Source organism: Antedon bifida, chromosome 2 (assembly GCF_963402885.1).
Source record: "Antedon bifida chromosome 2, ecAntBifi1.1, whole genome shotgun sequence".
NCBI classification, from domain to species: domain Eukaryota; kingdom Metazoa; phylum Echinodermata; class Crinoidea; order Comatulida; family Antedonidae; genus Antedon; species Antedon bifida.
In genome coordinates this window covers 1459439-1478925 of record NC_136227.1, presented here as the reverse complement: position 1 = coordinate 1478925, position 19487 = coordinate 1459439, and the positions used below count along the sequence as shown (strand labels likewise).

The 19487-nt window shown below is 33.2% G+C and overlaps 1 protein-coding gene and 1 long non-coding RNA gene across 4 annotated transcripts in view; one reads left to right on the top strand and one right to left on the bottom strand.

Annotated features, from left to right (window-relative positions):
• The window catches only part of LOC144835307 (uncharacterized), a 67729-nt gene that overhangs the window by 25847 nt on the left and 22395 nt on the right, over positions 1-19487 (top strand). For both annotated transcript variants that reach the window (XR_013611080.1, XR_013611079.1), the window contains one exon: positions 17196-17270. This is a non-coding gene — a long non-coding RNA (uncharacterized LOC144835307). The remainder of the gene's footprint in view (positions 1-17195; positions 17271-19487) is intronic.
• Positions 1-19487, bottom strand: part of LOC144835303 (neuronal acetylcholine receptor subunit beta-2-like) — a 51776-nt gene that overhangs the window by 29662 nt on the left and 2627 nt on the right. Inside the window, exons 2-6 of one of the 2 annotated variants that reach the window (XM_078690385.1) lie at positions 7154-7293; positions 6830-6874; positions 6513-6622; positions 5247-6222; positions 3161-4478 (exon numbers count right to left, since the gene is read on the bottom strand). In XM_078690385.1, coding sequence (XP_078546511.1) covers positions 4293-4478; positions 5247-6222; positions 6513-6622; positions 6830-6874; positions 7154-7293 — 1457 coding nt within the window. In that variant the 3' untranslated portion in view covers positions 3161-4292. Of the gene's footprint in view, positions 1-3160; positions 4479-5246; positions 6223-6512; positions 6623-6829; positions 6875-7153; positions 7294-19487 lie in introns of those variants that run through there. The other variant, XM_078690384.1, reaches the window with a different exon arrangement.

Below are 19487 nucleotides of genomic sequence, written 5' to 3'. Positions count from 1 at the left end.
TTGTCTGAAAGACAGTGAAGTATTGTTTAATATTCTGTTTTTGCTGGTATGTTTATTCGTTGGTACATTGTTAGTGTTATGAAATGCTATGCCTATAAGCAGTCCTTGTGGGACGAGGGTTGCAGTCAGTTGACATGATACTTCACGTTGTTTATTGTCACTAGGCATGATACTGTTTATCTGGTGGATTTTAGTTACTCGCTGTTAAACACAAACATCGCACGTTTGTTTCATAAAATAAATAAAATGATTTGGCCCTTGTTAGGATATTACCATTTAAAATACCATTTTTAATTCATTCTTGACAAAATATGCTATAATATTATTATTTTTTTAGAAATTAGTAATCATACTTTAAGTTTACTCACCTTTAGAAACTGGATGTGTTGGTTAGAAAGCATTTAAGTCAGGAATTACAAATTAGAAATTATTTATATTACTATTACCATGATTATTGACATTGTCACGCATGTACAACAGATAACTTAATGTACCCTTGATAAATTTCGCTATCGGTTAATTAAAACATTCCTAACGTTACCCCCAGTAGAACGGCTATTTACATTCGTGGCTTGTTATTTATACAGTGGATGTAATTATTGAATTACCAGCTGAAATATGTCGTATAATTCACGACTCATTTCAATAGTTTTCACATCGATTAGGTTCGGTCAAACGGAAGCAAATGCTTACACATTATCTCGCTTCATTATCACTCATCTTCAATGTGGGACAACACCTCCCTCATCACCCCATTGCAACCTTCGCAAGATTCGTGTCAATATTTTCCACATCGACAGACTCGTTGACGTTCCATAGGTGAAGGAGTTATGTAAATGTTGGGGAATTACCTGTTTCTCTTGCATCCCCAGGTGCAGACGACACGTACACACTTGTGTCGTACATCTGTCTCCAAGCAACGCTCATACGTGGATACACATCCGGGTAACCCCCTACGTTTCTAAAAGATGCACTAGGTACTTTGAAGTGCACACAAGTTAGTTGAACTTCTTATTCGAGAAGAATTCGAGGGGAGCTTTGAACTTTGAACTAATTTGGTTTTTATGGTTTTCAGCACCATGGTCTGTTCAGTTCCTTAGGTGTAATTGGCCAATGCATGTTTTTTAGATTAAATAAGTTTATGAGTTTACTTTAGAATTACCTGAAACAAAAAATTATGTTACAATTTGTGTACCTGCTGAAAACTACGATGAGGATGTATTCTTGTGACGCCATAGTGTGAATAAAATAACAAGAGATTACCGACGATATCTTCTTCGAACCATCATGTCTTGGTAAATCTTGAACAAGATATTATAACTGCGCCCTACACAAATACGCTGTTTGCAATCGGAAAAGGCATGTTCAGTATAGGAAATTGCTTTGAGAACAGAAATACAAGTATTATAAAGAAAGCACTCAATTGTTTATTTATCTTATTTTCAAACAAAGTTTTTCCAATAGTAATACACCTTAAGTATTAACATAACTCGTCACCAAACGAGTTAGGTGATTTGATGAATAACATTATGCCAAAACCTTGGTTATATAAACTAATTAGACAACGTATACATTTTTCTGTGATGGTTTTAGGCCAAGAAGCATGTATCACAGTGTTTATTTGAATAAAATGTGATGGTTTAAAGAAATCTGAAAGTGACTACACGTTGCTATTGAGTAATACGATATTTTTTACAATTAACGATGTAGTATATATTACAGTATAATAGCAGTATTATTGAAAATAATTTCAAATTTATTTCTCTTATATTTATGAATATTATAATTAGCCTAAGGCTTCGTAAGCAACTGAAATTCAAGACAGTAAATTTCACATACATATATAATAACAACAACAAACAGACAGGCAAAGATGAGAGATACTTAGGACCCGCTGAAGCTTAATTATTTACCCGCGTAAGTTGGTTCACCAACACAACCACTAATGTTAGCGGTAACTGTATCCATGGAACCAACTTACCAAGATGAATAAATAAGCCTTAACGAATTCTGGCGTAATTTAAATTTTATTAATTAATTTGATTAATTTAACCAGCTGATAAAAACATCATAGAAATCTTGAAATAATTTCATTTTGGAATTCCCATAGAAATGTTTTATAGTAGGCCTCCCTAGAAAAGAGAAAAACCATACCTTTAAAAAAAAAATAACACATTTTATCAATTAATAATTGTGGTCTTATTTAATTCTGTTACATGTCAGGACGAATCCAGGGGTGGGGGACAGCTAAAATAAAATTAAAAACGGCTTTTTGTTTCTGACATAATATTACTATTAAGTATCTATTTTTATAAATCAATCTCTAATGTACAATAATCCTTTTTTATAATATAAGCATCTATTTTTATAATCCATTGCTCATGTAATTTTAGCACAGTATTTTATTTGTTTGTTTTGTTTTGTTTTGTATTGGTTTTGTTTGTTGATATGTATTGTTGACGTGGGTTTGGTTAAGCACATCTTTTGATGACAGTTTTTCAAACTTTTGCTTTACCTCGACAGCCCCGTTCAACTTTTTTGTTTCTGAAAGATTGAAAATAAAATAAATAAATAAAAATAAATTATGCTAGCGCTCCCCCTGTATCCGACCCCTGCATTTTAATGTACAAACACAACCATAATGTCACTTTTCTACAATCCGCCAGACTGCTGTTAGTTTTCTTGTGTTTGTAATTTTTATTGTATTATATGTTTTATATGTCTTCTGGAAAATAAATGAATTGAATTGAATTGAATTGAATTGAATAAGACAATGCAAATCCTAATTCTTGAATTATGTTTTATTTTACAATGTGAGTAAACATCACATCGTTCGCTACAATCAGTGCTGCTGCATAAGTGCTAAATACAGAAATCATTTCATATTTCTACTAAAACTGCAAATCGTCTGTAAGCGACAAATTACACACAATATATCGTTTCTAAGATCGTCTTCACTTTCACTGTTGAATTTGCTAATTTGCCTCAAATGCTTTCATTAGTCTCCAAAGCGTTTCATTAGTCTCCAAAGCGTTTCATTAGTCTCCAAAGCGTTTCATTAGTAGCCAAGGCGTTTATGTTTCGTAATTCATAACGTAGCAAAAAAAAAAAAAAAAAAAAAAAAAAAATAGTATATGAACGCTTAGATTAGTGAGCCGGAAATTCGGTTGTGTATAATAATGGAAGCGTACTGTATAATTTATGCAATATCTTTTGTAAATGTTCTACACAAATGCTATACTTGATTAAGTATTATGTACCTAGTAGTTTAGTTTGGACGTGCGCGCAACTCTCTATAACAATTTCACCAATCACAAGTCATAGTTTGGGTAATCCGTCGCTTTTGATTGGTCAACTACTTACTTGCTGTGATTGCGCATCCTCCTGCACCTTACCACGTCCCTTGTGCAGATCCTTTCCTATATTCATCTTACAAAACCGTTAATAAAGTAAGCAAAAGCCACGCTTCCTCTTTGAAAACACAAACTAGTTCTTAAGCTTCATAATTAAGCTTCGATTATCTTTCGGAATAATATGACCGCGTTAATTTAATACACAATCTCAGGTCTATATATAGGCCTAAATAATCATAATATAATGGCAATATCATTTTCAAACTAATAATTGTATTCGTTCCATCATTGGTGTTTGCCTCCAAATGAGTTGTGTTTGTTTGTTGTTATTTTGAATTCAAATATCTGGACTATTTTAATTATTTATACAATATAATGACAAAAGTTAAAACTAAAAACTAACGAAAAATAGCAAAACACTATTATAATTATTTTCCTCATCCGCATGTGGAAACCTTCTGTATATCATCTAAAGCTCTGTCCATACTATCAAACAAGTTTGACAAAAAAATATGGTAGTGATATGCCCAAATATGGTAGTGATATGCCCAAATGGTAGTGATATAAATTCATCATGTCCATATATGGGCACATCACAATTTGTTGTCACATAAAGTTTAATAGTTTAGACAGAGCTTTACATAGGCTGACGGTGGTAAGTTGTGACATTTCTCCAGCTTCATGAGGAGCCGAATCAAGCTACATATTGTGTCACGTGGTGGACGTAATGGGCGTGGAAGCACTGTGTTGTTCCGCGATATTGTTGCCACCGAAACTAATTCCTTGGTTACGGTAACGGAGATTCTTACAACGTAATCACAAAATGTTTCTTATAAACAATCATAAATTCAGGAAGTCCAGCTTTCCACAGAACCTCAAATTAAATTTCAGTAGGGTTACAACATGACGTCATTGTTTATGACGTCATATCATTTTATTTTAATATTCAGTACTCTCTAACAGTATTGGTGGAATAGGAATAGTAGTGTTGTGCTTAGTTACTGGTTCCCACAACATTGGTGAATTCAAGATGATGCCGAGTGTTCCGCTGGTACATAGCACTGCAAATACCCACAAGAAAATGCGATCGATTACCATAGCAACATACTTCCAATCTTCGCGTATCTGAAATAGAAAGATGATAGTGATGATTGCTTTTGCTTTCGTTAGTAGTGACTTAGCGAAACAGAGCGGTATATTGAAAACTAGTACGGCGTAATGACGCTTACTAACGAAACGTTTAATGCGCACGGCGTGAGCGTACACGTAGTAAAGCTTGGTTCTCATTAGAGACGCGACTCAATGACGTATACGCAACGAAAGCGAGTTGACCAATGACAAGCATCAGTTCGAATAATCCATCGTTTGTGATTGGTCGAATCACTTACGTTGCGTTACGTCGTTGTGTTGCGTCTATAGTGGGAACCAAGCATAAGCGGCATTAAGCACTCGTCGTCCTCAATATACCGTCCTGTTTCGTAAAGTAGAATGATAAAGACCAACAACCAAGCCCTAGTACCATATTGAATATAAATTATTGAATTCTTGATAGTACAATAGTTAGTTTGTTTGTGTTTTGTTACACCCATGTTCTTGATGTTTATATAGTATTTTGTGCTACTAGACGCTACAGTAATTTAGTGAACTAATAACTACACATAGTATTGATTTTTGGCAAAAAAGACCCCCAAAAACATGGTATTAATTGCTTTTAGTATATTTTATTCCTACTTAAGATAGTTATAGGGATAGGACACAATGCAAGGATGTACACGCAACGTAATTTGATCAATTACAAGCGTCATTTTGGTTTTTCTGTGATTGGTCAAATTACGCGCGTTACGCGTATATCCTTGCGTCCCGTCCAGTAGCAACAATCCTTAAGTGTATTACCAAGCTATCTTCGTCGCTAAGTTTTAAATGCGATGCTATATATTCTATCGAGTCAATGGCTTCTCGACATTCAGTTGGTAAATCTTGTAAATTATCGACATCACTATCTCTTTGTTGAATTTCTTCTAACAATGAAGGTGTAATAGTGTTCATCATGTACTTTGTACTCAGTTTAAAATCCGGACTAGACCACATCGGATAAAATGGTGTGCCATTTGAAGACATCCGTTTTCCACGTGACTTATCACATCTATCACAAAGCTTAGCTCCCCCAGGCCTTGACATGCAAAGGATTTTGGGAAACGTATGTAGAAAGACGTTTCGTATCCATTCTGGCATTTCGTGCGTTGTCGCTGACCTGAAGTGGACATTGATGACTATGACTGTAACGAATATTGACGCCGTTACCAGACCCATGGTGAAGAGCATGTAACGACCAATTAATGGCAGGTTGTTTGACGTTGGCGGAATAATACTAGGAATTAACAAAAGGAACACGATCAACGCAAGAAGAATTGAGATGGACAACGTGATCTTCTCTTGCGCGTCTGAAGGTAAATAGAACACCAGAACGGTGAGAAATGAGATCAACATACACGGTATGACCAATGTTACGATATAAAACAAAGGCTTCCTATGAATGATAAATTTGACGGTAATGTCAATATAGAACTCATTTGGGCAACACAGATAAGAAAGATTATTCCTCTCTACTGGTGCTTCCATAATTTGCCATTCACCATTTGGCCAATAGTCTTCCAAATTCACTGATTTATATAATGGAGTCATATCAATAAAACTAGAATCGTGAGTCCAGGAGCCAAATTTCATTTTGCATGTTTGCTCGTCAAAAGGAAAGAATTCAATTTTGATCAAGCATGATGTTTTAAAGATGGCAGGAGGCATCCAGAACACGTCACCCTTAAACCCAACGATGGCGTTCGTCATAAACTGCAAGTCATAGTCGCCATCAGCACTAAAAAGAAAGGTAGTAAGAAATGAGTGGAAACAAAAAGAAAAATGCAGTCGTCCTCTTTTTTCGCAATTGACAACAATGGAAAAACTGGTTGGGATTGATAAATGTCACATGTCGCGCATTTAGTGTGCATCAACTCCTTAGCATAAATTGTTACTGATGATGGTAAAGAAATTTATTTAACAAATGTAGTGTTGTCATATTTATTACAAATTTTACAATATCTATTTTACCAATCAGCAGAATGTGCCAAACGCTTAGAAATAGAGCTGATGATAATGTATACTTACTTATTATATAAAACGAAGTCTGGTCTCCACAGTTCGTCGATTGGTATTCTAATTGTTTCTAGGCCTTCATAATCGTCAGGATCCCATGTTAATTTAAAATCATGCCACTCCTATCATAACATAATCATTATTACAATCAATAATAATCAATAATCGAAAAGGACGTTTATTTCACTACAGTCATTTTGTCTTTTTTGACCGTCGCCAATTATTTAGTATTTACAATTTATTGTTAATAATTATTATTGTTGAATCATTAAAAAAAATTGTCACCCAATCAACAATGACAAATATAATGTATAAAATGTACCATTTACCTGTTTTACCCAGACACTGGTTACCAATATTTGATTTTTTTCATCCTATAAAAACAATATAGTCACCGTTACCACAATGAAAAAACATTACAACATGATATGATACGCAACATCGATTTACCGTTACATATCATGCTCTATTTCATGTCGTCATCATAGTTGCTTGAACGTAACACAAGGATGTACGCGCAACGCAACCCAATCACAATCGACAATTGGGATGATCCATTGTGTCGTGATTGGTCAAATTACTTTACTTCCAAATAAATATTAAATAAGTTTAATTATTTGAACTGTACATGTAAAAATATAAATGTAACTCACCACATCGATGAGTTGTGAAATTGAGACACCGAATTTAACAATGACCGGGTCAGTAAAGTTCTCTACTGGTCGGATTAGCTTTTCGTATCCACGCATTAAATCGTTATATAATTTTTCGGCACTTTTTGACCCAAAACATCCTAAAAATAAAGCAAAGTTGAATTTAAAGTGTAACGTAATGTATAACCATTCCTGCATCAATAGTATAGGTAATAATATAATAATGGTAAATTATTGAAGTATTGGCCTATACCATCAGTTCTCTCTCAATCTCCATCCAATAAAAACGCAACGCCAAGATCTACGTGAATGGCAACGTAAGAACCTGTGCGCAACTCAAGGACCAAATTACGACTGCAGTTCGATGGTCTGTACCATCAATTGTGATTGGTCAAATTATTTGCGCTATGTGTGAATCGTACGTTGCATCCCAGAGAACCAATCTTAATTGTTACAGTTATCAAGAATAATAAATAGGGGTTTAAAAAAAGATTTAGATAGAAATAATAATATTACATTTGCGTATATCAGATTAACCATTAGCATCTGTATACTTAACTTATTAAATCTATATTTAGACAATTACATCATGCATGCATTCCACACTCGAGAACTCTATATTTCTTTTCTGAACATAATGTATCAAACATGTAAAACGTCAATTGTGGTAATGTGTGTCGGGTTAAGAATTCAAATATTTGCTTTAGTTAAAACGTATGATCACACAAGTTCATGTAGGTTATAATATGTGCTCATTATTTAAAGCAATATCACATTTCTGAATGCTGAGGTCAGTGAAATGTATTAGATGTGAATGTTATAAGAACATGATAAGTTATACAATCATCAATCGATAAGCAATCTTAGCAACTTGTTTTCGAAATTTATTTTGCATTTTGATACTCTTAGGCCTAGCTAAACGGGTTACCGGTAAATTTATGTTTTAAATAATGGTATACAAAGTATTCGAGCTGATTTTAAGTTTTTAGAATATACTTAATAAAATGAGAAGCAACCTACTGTACCACAAACGAAGGAATTAATATATTAATTCTCCCAAATTTGATAAATTTTTTTAGATATTTTGTTGACAGAAACAAGCAACATTCACAAACATTTTACAATACACATTTTATATTCCATTCTGTTTTTTGCTTTTGTCTTTCTTTCTCTTTTTTTCTGCAAATTATTTGTGATGTAAAAAAAGATATTTTTCTTTCTACTCGATACATCAGACGTATTATTTTGGTTTAAACTTCATTTTTCCAGGAATATTGCTACAAAGAAATTGATAACTCCATATCAATTTGATTTTCTTCTTTTAGAATGAAGTAGTAGTGTCAGATGTGGTTAGCAAACTTAAAAGGACCTGCAGCAATGTTTGCATTTGTAAATCGTGATTTTCTTTTATCGTTAATAATTACATGATAGATACATTGTTAGTTTTAATTTAATCATTATTACTCAATTGTCTGAGTTATTAAACTTCTATAACGTATAGCCATGGTGTTGATACATTCTTAAATAATGGTGTAAGATGCTTAAGATTGGAACATTAGCAATATTGTTAGTCAATATTTACAATATACCATAATTCTATACTAATAATACCGTTATTTTATTCGATTTTGTCATGTCTGACGGCTCGTGACTGCAATTAAATGATAGATCGCCAAATCGCTATAATACAGTAACAGCAACAAAACATATTGGACACATTCCATTCAGGGAAGTTATGTACCCAAGAAAACTATATCGCGTTTAATTTGTTGGTTTCTATGGATAAAATTAGACGCTAGTAGCAATAAAGACATCGTCATATGCCTTATTAGGAATAAATTTGGTTCATAGAAAAAGCTACGCGTTATTACATTTGACATAGCATGTAAATAAACATCAAAAACACAAATATCTATAGTCATGAGTTTAAAGCTTAAACTAAAATGGCTATCGTTAAATCGAGACATCACCATTTTATCGGATCGTAACGATCACAAACTAAAATTAGTTATGACGTAGAGAACTCTATAAACCTTTTAGAGGAGGCGGGTCTATAAGACAATATAGACACGTGCTTATTATATTTATATTACATAACGGCTGCTGCATAAACAAGAAAGGGTCAATGAAGCTGTGGTGGCGTTTTGTTTGAGTGAATCGCATTAACCTTCAACGCCCCTTGTACTGTTAGTGCTCTTATACATAAATCTGCTATTTAAAGCAGCTTAAATATTATCTGTATCATCTTTAAACGCATTGCATTCACGAATTAATAACACCATGGGAGATGAGTGTGTATCGCACTTTCTGCTTCAAAAACGAATGTTCTCCTTCCTAAAACTTGCAAATATTTTGGTGTGTTTTCACATTAACTATTACTTTTTTTTTATTGGAAATCGGACGAAGATGAGTGGAATTCAAATTCACATCGTTGTTGCACGGGCAATTTAATGTAGTTATGCGAGATGATTAGAGCATGGAACGAACGTATGTGGGCCGAAACGTAGAACTGTGATTAAGATGAAAAAAATAATACAAATCAGTAAGACCATAGAGATATTATAGTTCACTATAATATCTCTATGGTAAGACAAATTATATTAATATGTCATTATGACATCATACCCGTAATTGTGTTACACTGTTGCAATGATCAGAATAACTGACTCCTTCGAGTTATAGTGACTTTTGTTGATTTTGTTTTTCCTGACTTTTGTTTTATCTGTTTGTTCTGTTATTAATTGTTTGTGTTTGTCAAATAATTCAATAAATGAATATGAATGCTCTGAATAATGAACAGTTTGGTAAGGTAATCAAACCGATATATATCTGTACATTTGTGTACGGTTTTTTGGGCCACATTTCATAAATGTGAAAGTTGTACTTTTGTGTGTGGATCCCTTTGCAGTTCATTACGAAGCTATATACTGGGTTTGTGCGCAGGTGGAACGCGTCAGAGCCAAAATGTGAAAACGTATCATACAATATTAGATATGAAGATTATTAGAAAATCAGTATGTAATTGCTGCTAACACACAGCTTGGAATTGGTAATCCCACTGGATGGAAGAACACCATACTACGTCATGCGTTTCGTTCTGCTGCTTTACCGAACAAAATCGACCTTCTTTCGTTTCATACATTTTGACAGAACTTCGATTGAAAATACGTCGACATTTTTAAAATTGTAAGGCCTACGTCATTCTAATTTAGAAATAATTTGTTATATGTTGCAGAGGCTTTTCGAGACTAAGGATGTGCCTTGTGAGGAGCCTCTGGGTGAAATATTGAATACAAAAAAAATTAAAATAATAATTTTTAATATTAATACAATAATGTATGACTGAAAAACTCCACCACTATTATCCATGAGTAAGGCACATAAAAAAAAACATTATAATTTACGATAAAGGCCTACAAAGTATGGAACATTATTGTAGTTAAAAGATTAAGAGTTATATATACAATGATAAATCGTTAAGTTTTTTTCTTTTATTGTCTTCATAAAAACAAAATTGATTATTTTGTTTCGTCAAGGTCCATTGTTTGTTGTTGTCAATGTTTATGTAGGCCAAACGATCGATATGGTGATTCTTTATATAAAAACAACAGTTGAATATATGTATTTAGGGTCATAGTAGCAGTTGTATTTGTATATGCTGGTTAATTATAATTTGCCTTTTTTAAATGTTAAATTCTAGGCCTATATATTAACATGTCTCACCTTGTTTAAAAATATATCTTCAAGATAATGAAGAATAACTGTTTATGTTACGTTCTTGTTTCTGTGTATACAAAACGTTATAAATATTGAGAAATATTATATAGGATTCACATAATTCCTTTACAATTTATGTTTTGTCTAAACGATAATATTTAATAGTTGATATGAAATAAGTATAAAATATAAATTCATTCTTTTAATTATTTGACATAAAGTCGGGGAATTCTAAAACAAATCAGTGAAGTTATATGACTCACAAGTCTTAGCATACAAATTACCAACATTGTAAATTAAAACAAACAGCCAAGGTTTCACAAGGAAATGTGTTTGAACACTTTACGTTATACATAAGCCTATATGACAACTATGGATTGAGCAAACTGGTGTTTCTCTAAACACCACCATCCCTGATGAGTTATTATGAGTGATAAACAAGAGATAGTTGGATGCATCTTATATCTATACAATTGAAGATTGCCATTAAGAATCCTAGGTGACAAACAAAACGTACGCTAACATTGCGTTTGATAGATGCTTAGCGTGCTGTAATCACCGTTCGTAATTACTTACAAGGGCTTAGAGATGACCAAACGTAGCGTAATAATATATCAAACAACACCATGATGGCCGACAAGTATTCTCTTATTTGTACTCAACTCTTGTCAAACTTAAGTGCTTCTCGCCATTCTATTATGAAGCTGTTCGGGTGTTGGCATTCGTAGGACATCAATTAGACAGCTGTGTGTACTATCGAATAATATGCCATGATCCAACATTGATAAATATTGACACTTTATTTTAAAATTAAATAAATCAATTTAAATAATGTCTCTGTTCCGTATACATTATTCTCATTTCTGTTAATGTTCTTATGTCATTTTGTCTATCTGGGTGATTAGTAAAGGCTTAATACTGAGGTATCGTGCATTTAAGTATCCTTTGCTAGGCCTAATTACTACATTATATATAGGCAAAGCAAGTTTTCAATTAAAACACTATTTTGAAAGGTCATATGTCTCAGAGTTCCTTAGAAATATTGATTCTGGACAGATCATTTTGATGTGCGGCATCAGTTGTCAAACACAGTTCTAAAGATAGTATTTTAACGTGTATATTTATAACAAGGCCAACAGCCATTAAGTCGCGTGCTACAATGCATAGTGATACCGGACCGACAGACAGACCGACAGACAGACCGACAGACCGACCGACCGACCGACCGACCGACATAGTGAACTATAGAGTCGCGTCCACGCGACTAAAAACACGTTTATTTCAATTTTCTTTATAATGCCTGTGTCTTTTGTATTTGGTTAGGAAGTTGCGTTACGTTGTGGGCTATATAGTCTTAAATAACGAAGTTAACGCGTTTAGGAGTAATGCGAACGCATTTCGTTTGTTCTAATAAATTGTGTTACTATGTATAGGTAGGACTAGTTTGAGAAAAAAAGTGTTATGTGCCCAAATATGGTAGTGATATGACGTCACTTTTTCATATAAAGTTTGGTAGTGTGGACAGAGCTTGAAGAGTACTAGTTGTACATCCAAAGTTGATGTGTTTGAGCGTAATACGTAATAAATGTGTAGAGCTCTGTATACACTATCAAACTAGTTTGACAAAAAAGTGCGATGTGCCCAAATATGGTAGTGAAATGCCCAAATACTGTATGGTCATCATAGCCATATATGGGCACATCACATTTTTTTGTCACATAACGTCTGATAGTGTGGACAGAGCCTAATGCTTGAATGTATGCGCACTTTAATCAGTGTGGCTCAGCCAATATGATGATATACGATAGAGGTAGGCCTATATCTACGATACGATAAGCCTTCGCAAGAACAAATTATCATTATGACACATTGACTAGTAATTTGTAGAAAGTTGTCGTTGATAGGTTTAATGAATTGTTTCTGGTACGATGCTGATACCACACTGGCTTTCGTCACTTGCTATCTGTGATTTGTTTTCACAATATAATTACAAGTTCCATTCTAATTGTGAATACTATATAGATTGAATTCGTTGATAAGGAAACGAGCAATTAAACTTAGTTCTTTTTTTTCTCCTCTCGTGATAAATCATTAAGTAGCATACTGTGAATTGCTAACGATATTACAAATGCGTATAAATCTACCCTCACAAGGTGTATCTACAAACTAGGCCTAAGCTACAATCACATAAAACGAAATAAGCTATTTTCAACCATAAGCACATATATTAATTACGCTCAATTTCTAAAACGGTCAAAACCTTAATTATCAAATCTGTATTGAACAAAAAAAAGCGCCAATTAACCGTTTTGCGTCATACAAGGTTAGCAAATACTTGCAACAGTCCCCGTGAAATTAAAATATATTTATCATTTGTACCATGTACCACTTAATGCAGACGAAATAATTTTAAACTTTACGAAAAAACCACTTTAACGGAGGCCAGAAATAATTAACATTACCAGAACGATAATTTCTGAGACAGTTAATCACCGTGTGCCCTGTAGGAATATTTTATGACTACCCTGAAAATCAATCCTAATTATTGTTTCATTCTATTGCCACTCACGAGAATGCAACAGCCTAGAGTTAAATAGTTAGTAATTGAATTAGTCAGAGAACCTGCACGAAACACACGGTCTTTTGTGCCTTTTGAATGGGAGATGGTGCCACTGTTGCGAGGACACCATGCGAGTTAATTTATTAAGGTATAATTCACACAATTATTGTTATTACATTGTACGCGAGAGTCCACGCCAATTTCATGTCAGTCATCATCAGTTCTCTCAACACGTGGATATATCAAACGAAGGAGCCTATGGTAACGTGACGAAACGCGAAGGGGCGATCCGATAACGTGATGAATAACGTAGAGTGACGATATCGTATTGAAGCGCGTAGTTATGATCCGATGACGTGACGAATGGCGTAGAGTGATGATATCGTAACGAAGAGCGTAGTGACGATATCGTAATGTGACGTTATCTTATTAGTAAATAATTAAAAACGTTTCATGTGAATGCATTAGAGTATGCTTCTATCTCCTCTTTCTTAACTTTTTATATTGTCGTACCTTTTCATCCTGTAATTTAAATCAGAATTGACTTGGACGCGCTTAGACGCACTTGTGTGTCTTTGACGGGCTTGTTTCACATTAGCGGTGCTTAGAATATTGTCAGAAAAAATCGTGAATGATGAGAACAGACGACAGCTGATACCCGCGCGAACATTAATATTTTCCATTATCGTGTAAATGTATGCTGTAACGTTTAATCATCAATCTTACATTCCACAAATTCCTTTCATCAGGAGAAGAAAAAAAATCTTAATTTAATATTTTCCTGTTTAACACGCATGAATCCGATGACGTAATGGTTTCAAATTGACCTATAAAAATGGTTGGGTCAACGAATTTTATTTGATACATTTAGAAATAAATTGAAATGTTTTTTTTTAAATATGTAAGATGGCGCGTTTTGCGAGCTTGTTATTCGATACATGTTCTTATAAGAGAATCTACTTTGTATTTAGTTTGTACTTAACAATAATATTTACGCATTAAAAGCTTTTAACGTTGTAGGCCTAAAGTCACTCTCAACATGCTAGGTTTATTCAATGACAAATATTCGATTATACGAATAATAACAAGATTGAAGCCAACGAAATAACAGAAAGAGGTTATTCGTTACATTATACCAAACGGACATCACCTTCAATTATTGAATTCCATTCGTTCAAGAAAAGAAAGTTCTCTTTCTAACAAAAACTAATTGTGACTGTTAGTGTCACTCAAGCTTTTAGCTTTTTTAACTTTAGAAATTAAACTTTTCAATGTGTTTTTACCAAAAAATGAGCAATGTTCGAAATGTCGTTTTGAAAAGTTATGCAGTAAGTACATTTTATTAATGTAGACAATATTTCTTGGTGAAAGGATTTGAATATTACACTAACATTAGTTGACTACAATTTGGAACAATTTTAAAAGCTCCGTCTACACTATCAACCTTCATACTTGGACAATTTTTGAAATATTTTAGAATATCTAAAGCTCTGTCTACACTATCAAACTTCATACATGGACAATTCTAAAATATTTTAGAATATCTAAAGCTCTGTCTACACTATCAAACTTTATACTTGGACAATTTTGAAATATTTTAGAATATCTAACACTAAATGTTTGTCAAACCCAACTACTTTATCTGAAAGATACAAGAATGTGTATCTATTTGGTATGATGTATTACTCTCTAAATAACAGAAGTTTCAAAAGTAAGATGCACCTCTCCACGTGACGTCAGCTTCCGTCCTGGATGTTAATGGTGACGAAAGAGCAGATATCATTTTGTTAATGGACGTGAAATACATTTCGATCATCAACCACACAAGACGAGACAGCAACGACACTGATTAGTTCTGGTCATTAGTATTTTGACCATATCGATTACACTCTCAGAGACCTAATATACGTCAATTAACTTAATTGCAAAAGGTTGATAGAATTGATGCGCGTGTAAGAATGTTGATGTGACTGTCTGAATCATGTATAACTCTTCATGTTGTTAATGTATCACTGATGTGACATCTTTACTGAAAATGATATGAGAAGACAGCTCTTAATGTTTTGCAAGAGCACAACAATATAGCGATGTGAAGTGAACATTCTGTCTGTGGTTGTGTACCTTTACATTAATTACTAAATTACATCTTTGCTTAGAATGTAACTCTTCATGTATTTTCAGGGCATTACAACATAGCATTGTGATGTGAACATTCTGAATTGTGGTTGTGTACCTTTACATTAATTACTAAATGGCATCTTTACTTAGAATGTAACTCTTCATTTATTTCCAGGGCATTACAACATAGCATTGTGAATTGAACATTCTATCTTGTGGTTGTGTTTACATTTACATTAATTACTAAATGATATCTTTACTTAGAATGTAACTCTTCATTTATTTTCAGGGCAGTACAACATAGCGTTGTGATGTGAACATTCTGAATTGTGGTTGCGTACCTTTACATTAATTACTTGAAGGAAATAAAACAATAACAATCTCCTCAAACATTAACTTGATTAAAACAGCTGGTTCAAGTAGGCTCTTTAGACTTGATTATTCTGACATCCGACGTGAGCCAATTAAGTATAGTCCTACAATCTAGATAAGACTACATTGTACATACAAATCCAATATCTAGTAATTAGAGATTAAATTTAATTAAATGATGTGTTTTATATATTATATGTATATATCCAATATTTTTGTCTTGTCCATGGGTTTTACGGGACAAGTTTTACTTCTTGTAAAATCCTCTATTAATGGTATGTTTCTTCTTTATTTAATTTGTTGTTATTTTCTATGCACCATTAATAGAAATAAATGTTTATGAAATGAAATACCAAAAAGAGACACGATCAACTTCTAATCCAATCCAATACAACTTTTTTTGAAAAATGTCAACATTTTTTAGGAGAAAAACAGCAATATAGGAATTAGGCTTAATATATGAAATATATAAGGAAGATACAGAATACTTGGTCAGATGTTTTGGGTCAGGGTGTTGAGTAATTGGTCAGATGTTTTGCTCTACTCTGACGTAATTTGTTTTTTATACTAAGTACATTGAGAGTACTTGCGAAAAAATATAAGTAATTATGGGGTGGGACTCGAACCCACGACCTCCAGATCACTAGCCTCAATGTACTTAGTATGAAGTACAAATTACGTCAGAGTAGGACAAAACATCTGACCAATTACTCAACACCCTGACGCAAAGCTACTCAATAGTAGTTACAAACAATTACAATACAGGACACTATTTTGTTTAGATTAATGTTTTAATTTATTTTACCAATTTTGTTTCTTATTACTGTAAACCAATCACGTTTTTCCTTTTTCAAGTTTGTACCAAAATGATCTGTTATCGATGGATTTAGGAAATATATCGCTGAAATGAAATTGATGGTGATAAAAAAGAGACACAATACTATTTTTTAATGAATGTTTTAATGTTTTTAATTTATTTTACCAATTTTGTTTCTTATTACTGTAAACCAATCACGTTTTTCCTCTTTCCAGTTTGTACCAAAATGATCTGTTATCGATGGATTTAGGAAATAGATTGGTGGAATGAAATTGATGGTGAAACGTTAAGGCTATTAGCATTCTGATCAATAATATTAATAGGTCATCATCTAACGAACTGGGTTACCCTTGTTAATGGTCAATGTGTAACATGCATGTCAGTCAAATCGATTACTATTGCACCTGTCAATATCACGGATATCGTGTCAACAAACTTTAAACTTTCTTTTTTTGCAGATTTGTTTGCTTTGGAAAATATATCAACTGTTAAATTCCTGCAAAAGCCTAGTGATCATGCCATTGTGCCTTGAGGTTAGTGTGTTTTCACCTAATAATTAATAATAATTAAAATGGTAATTTTATAATTTCTTTCGTAAATTTTCTTTGAAAGTTTGCATGGCAAAATAAAAATGTTGATATAAAGTTTGCGGTACACCACGTGTATATGTTCTGAAAAGAACTGTTGAGTTTCTCGACTTTTCGATCAATATGTTTGATCATCCTCAGAAGTGAGAATGCAGAAAGTCCAGGAAACTGGGAATATAAGTGAAATGGGACGGGTGTGAAAGCTAAAAACCTTTCGTAAAGTAAAATAATAATTGTTTTACTATATAGTGTTATTATCATATATAGCCTACAGACCAATTTACACAGACGAGCGGTAACGGTAATACAAATATAAAATGTTATTCCTTATGACCATTTTACACACGCCGCGGAGCGGACGGGCGTTATCCGCTCAGGATAGATACAGATTCTACGTGGACAAGCTACGCGGTTTTCCGCTTACCGTTACCACTCGTCTGAGTAAATTGGCCTTACACTGCAGTTCCTTTTAGACAAATCCTGTCCATAAATTACTTGGCCAATATTATGTGATCCCGCGTGAATGCGTTCAAATCAGTACACCCATTAAAATGATACCGATGGGGTACTTATCCGTGATTGCTTCATTTAACCTCATTTAAATAGCAAATTTCTGCTTGACGCCGCATAAAAACAAACATATATAACGAACGCGTTCATAAGTCTTATGGATAAAAATTAAAAGAACAGTTGGCACTTTTATCAGACGTGTTTATGATTCGGATAAGTAATGGACATTTTGAAAATTATAAGCAGCAGAACATTACCAATCAAATACTTATAGGAAATAGGAAATGGAGTATGTCTTGCCGTTTAAATAGAGCATGCCTCTCCGTCGTTTAGATAGCGTGTAGGGTCTCCGTTTAAATAGAGTACCTCTTCGGTTAAATATGCTTTTCTGCATCATAGATAATGAGTTTGTTAATATGCTATTATCAATTGTTTGGATTGTGTTTCCTATACGTTTTAACAGATGTAGACGTTGAATATATAATTTTGTATTAGGGCCTATATTGTTATTAGTGTTGTTTTGGAGTTAATTCTGTGTAAAAGATTTACATACTTTGAGTTCTCTTTCCATAACATAATGACGACGTGTATATTATCTATTTTTTATGGAATGGAATAAAAAGACATGTAGACGAAAGAAAAAAAAATTATATTTGACGCTTTTCGTCGAAAGCAATAATTTTATGTACTGTAGAAGCTAAAATCTAATATACACTGTTACAATGGATTAAAGTAAATAATGTAAGATTCGATCGTTATGTAAACAAACAGCTCGTAGGAAAGCTCGATCAGAATACAATTGTATTTCTGCCAGTAAATCATGCCAATAGTGCAGCATTATTAGAAAGAAACTTGACCTCAATTGACACGGAGCATGCGCTATATTTTGTCATGGTGACGTATAGGCCTACGCGCTATTTGTTACGAGCACATTTTTTTTGTCGTGTAACCTAATTTTGTTGTAATTTTAACATTTTTCGTATTCTATTTCTATTTTAGAGTAAAAACAAAAATGTGAATAGAAATGTACACAGAAAATGTTATTTTAATCTATTTCGTAGTTTCAAAGCCTTTTGAGCATAAATTATTGAGAACCGTGCCTTATAATATTAAAATATTATGGCGCCAAACGCGATCCATGGCGCCACAAACTATATGAAGAAATTTTAGAAGCTATGATCATTCTTGTGACAAATTGTAAATTTAACGTGTTGCTATACTTATAATTAGAACAGACTTTATTGGTTAAAGTCCGATCGAAACTAGCTCGTTAAGTTGAGATGAAATACGTAACTTAACTCTTGTAATCTTCTACTCTGTCCACCGATGTATATGGAGTAAAGGGTTCGACCAAGTAACTAATATTGTAATTACGTTAGCTATGTTATACTATCAAATGCAATTAAAATAGTTATGTTTTGAAATTTATGATTCCATATTATTTAGAAACGACTTCATGTCAGAGTCTGTTTATAGAGGCATTTTCGTATTTTTTCCATCGCAGCCGTGTAACACAAATTCATGGTTCATTGAAGAGTATAAAAACAACACTTTTGGACTATCATACTCTTTGTATTATAGGGGAGGGATTCAGGTGAGAAGCAATAATTAATAGCAATATTCATTTTCCTCACAACATAAATACAGAATGTG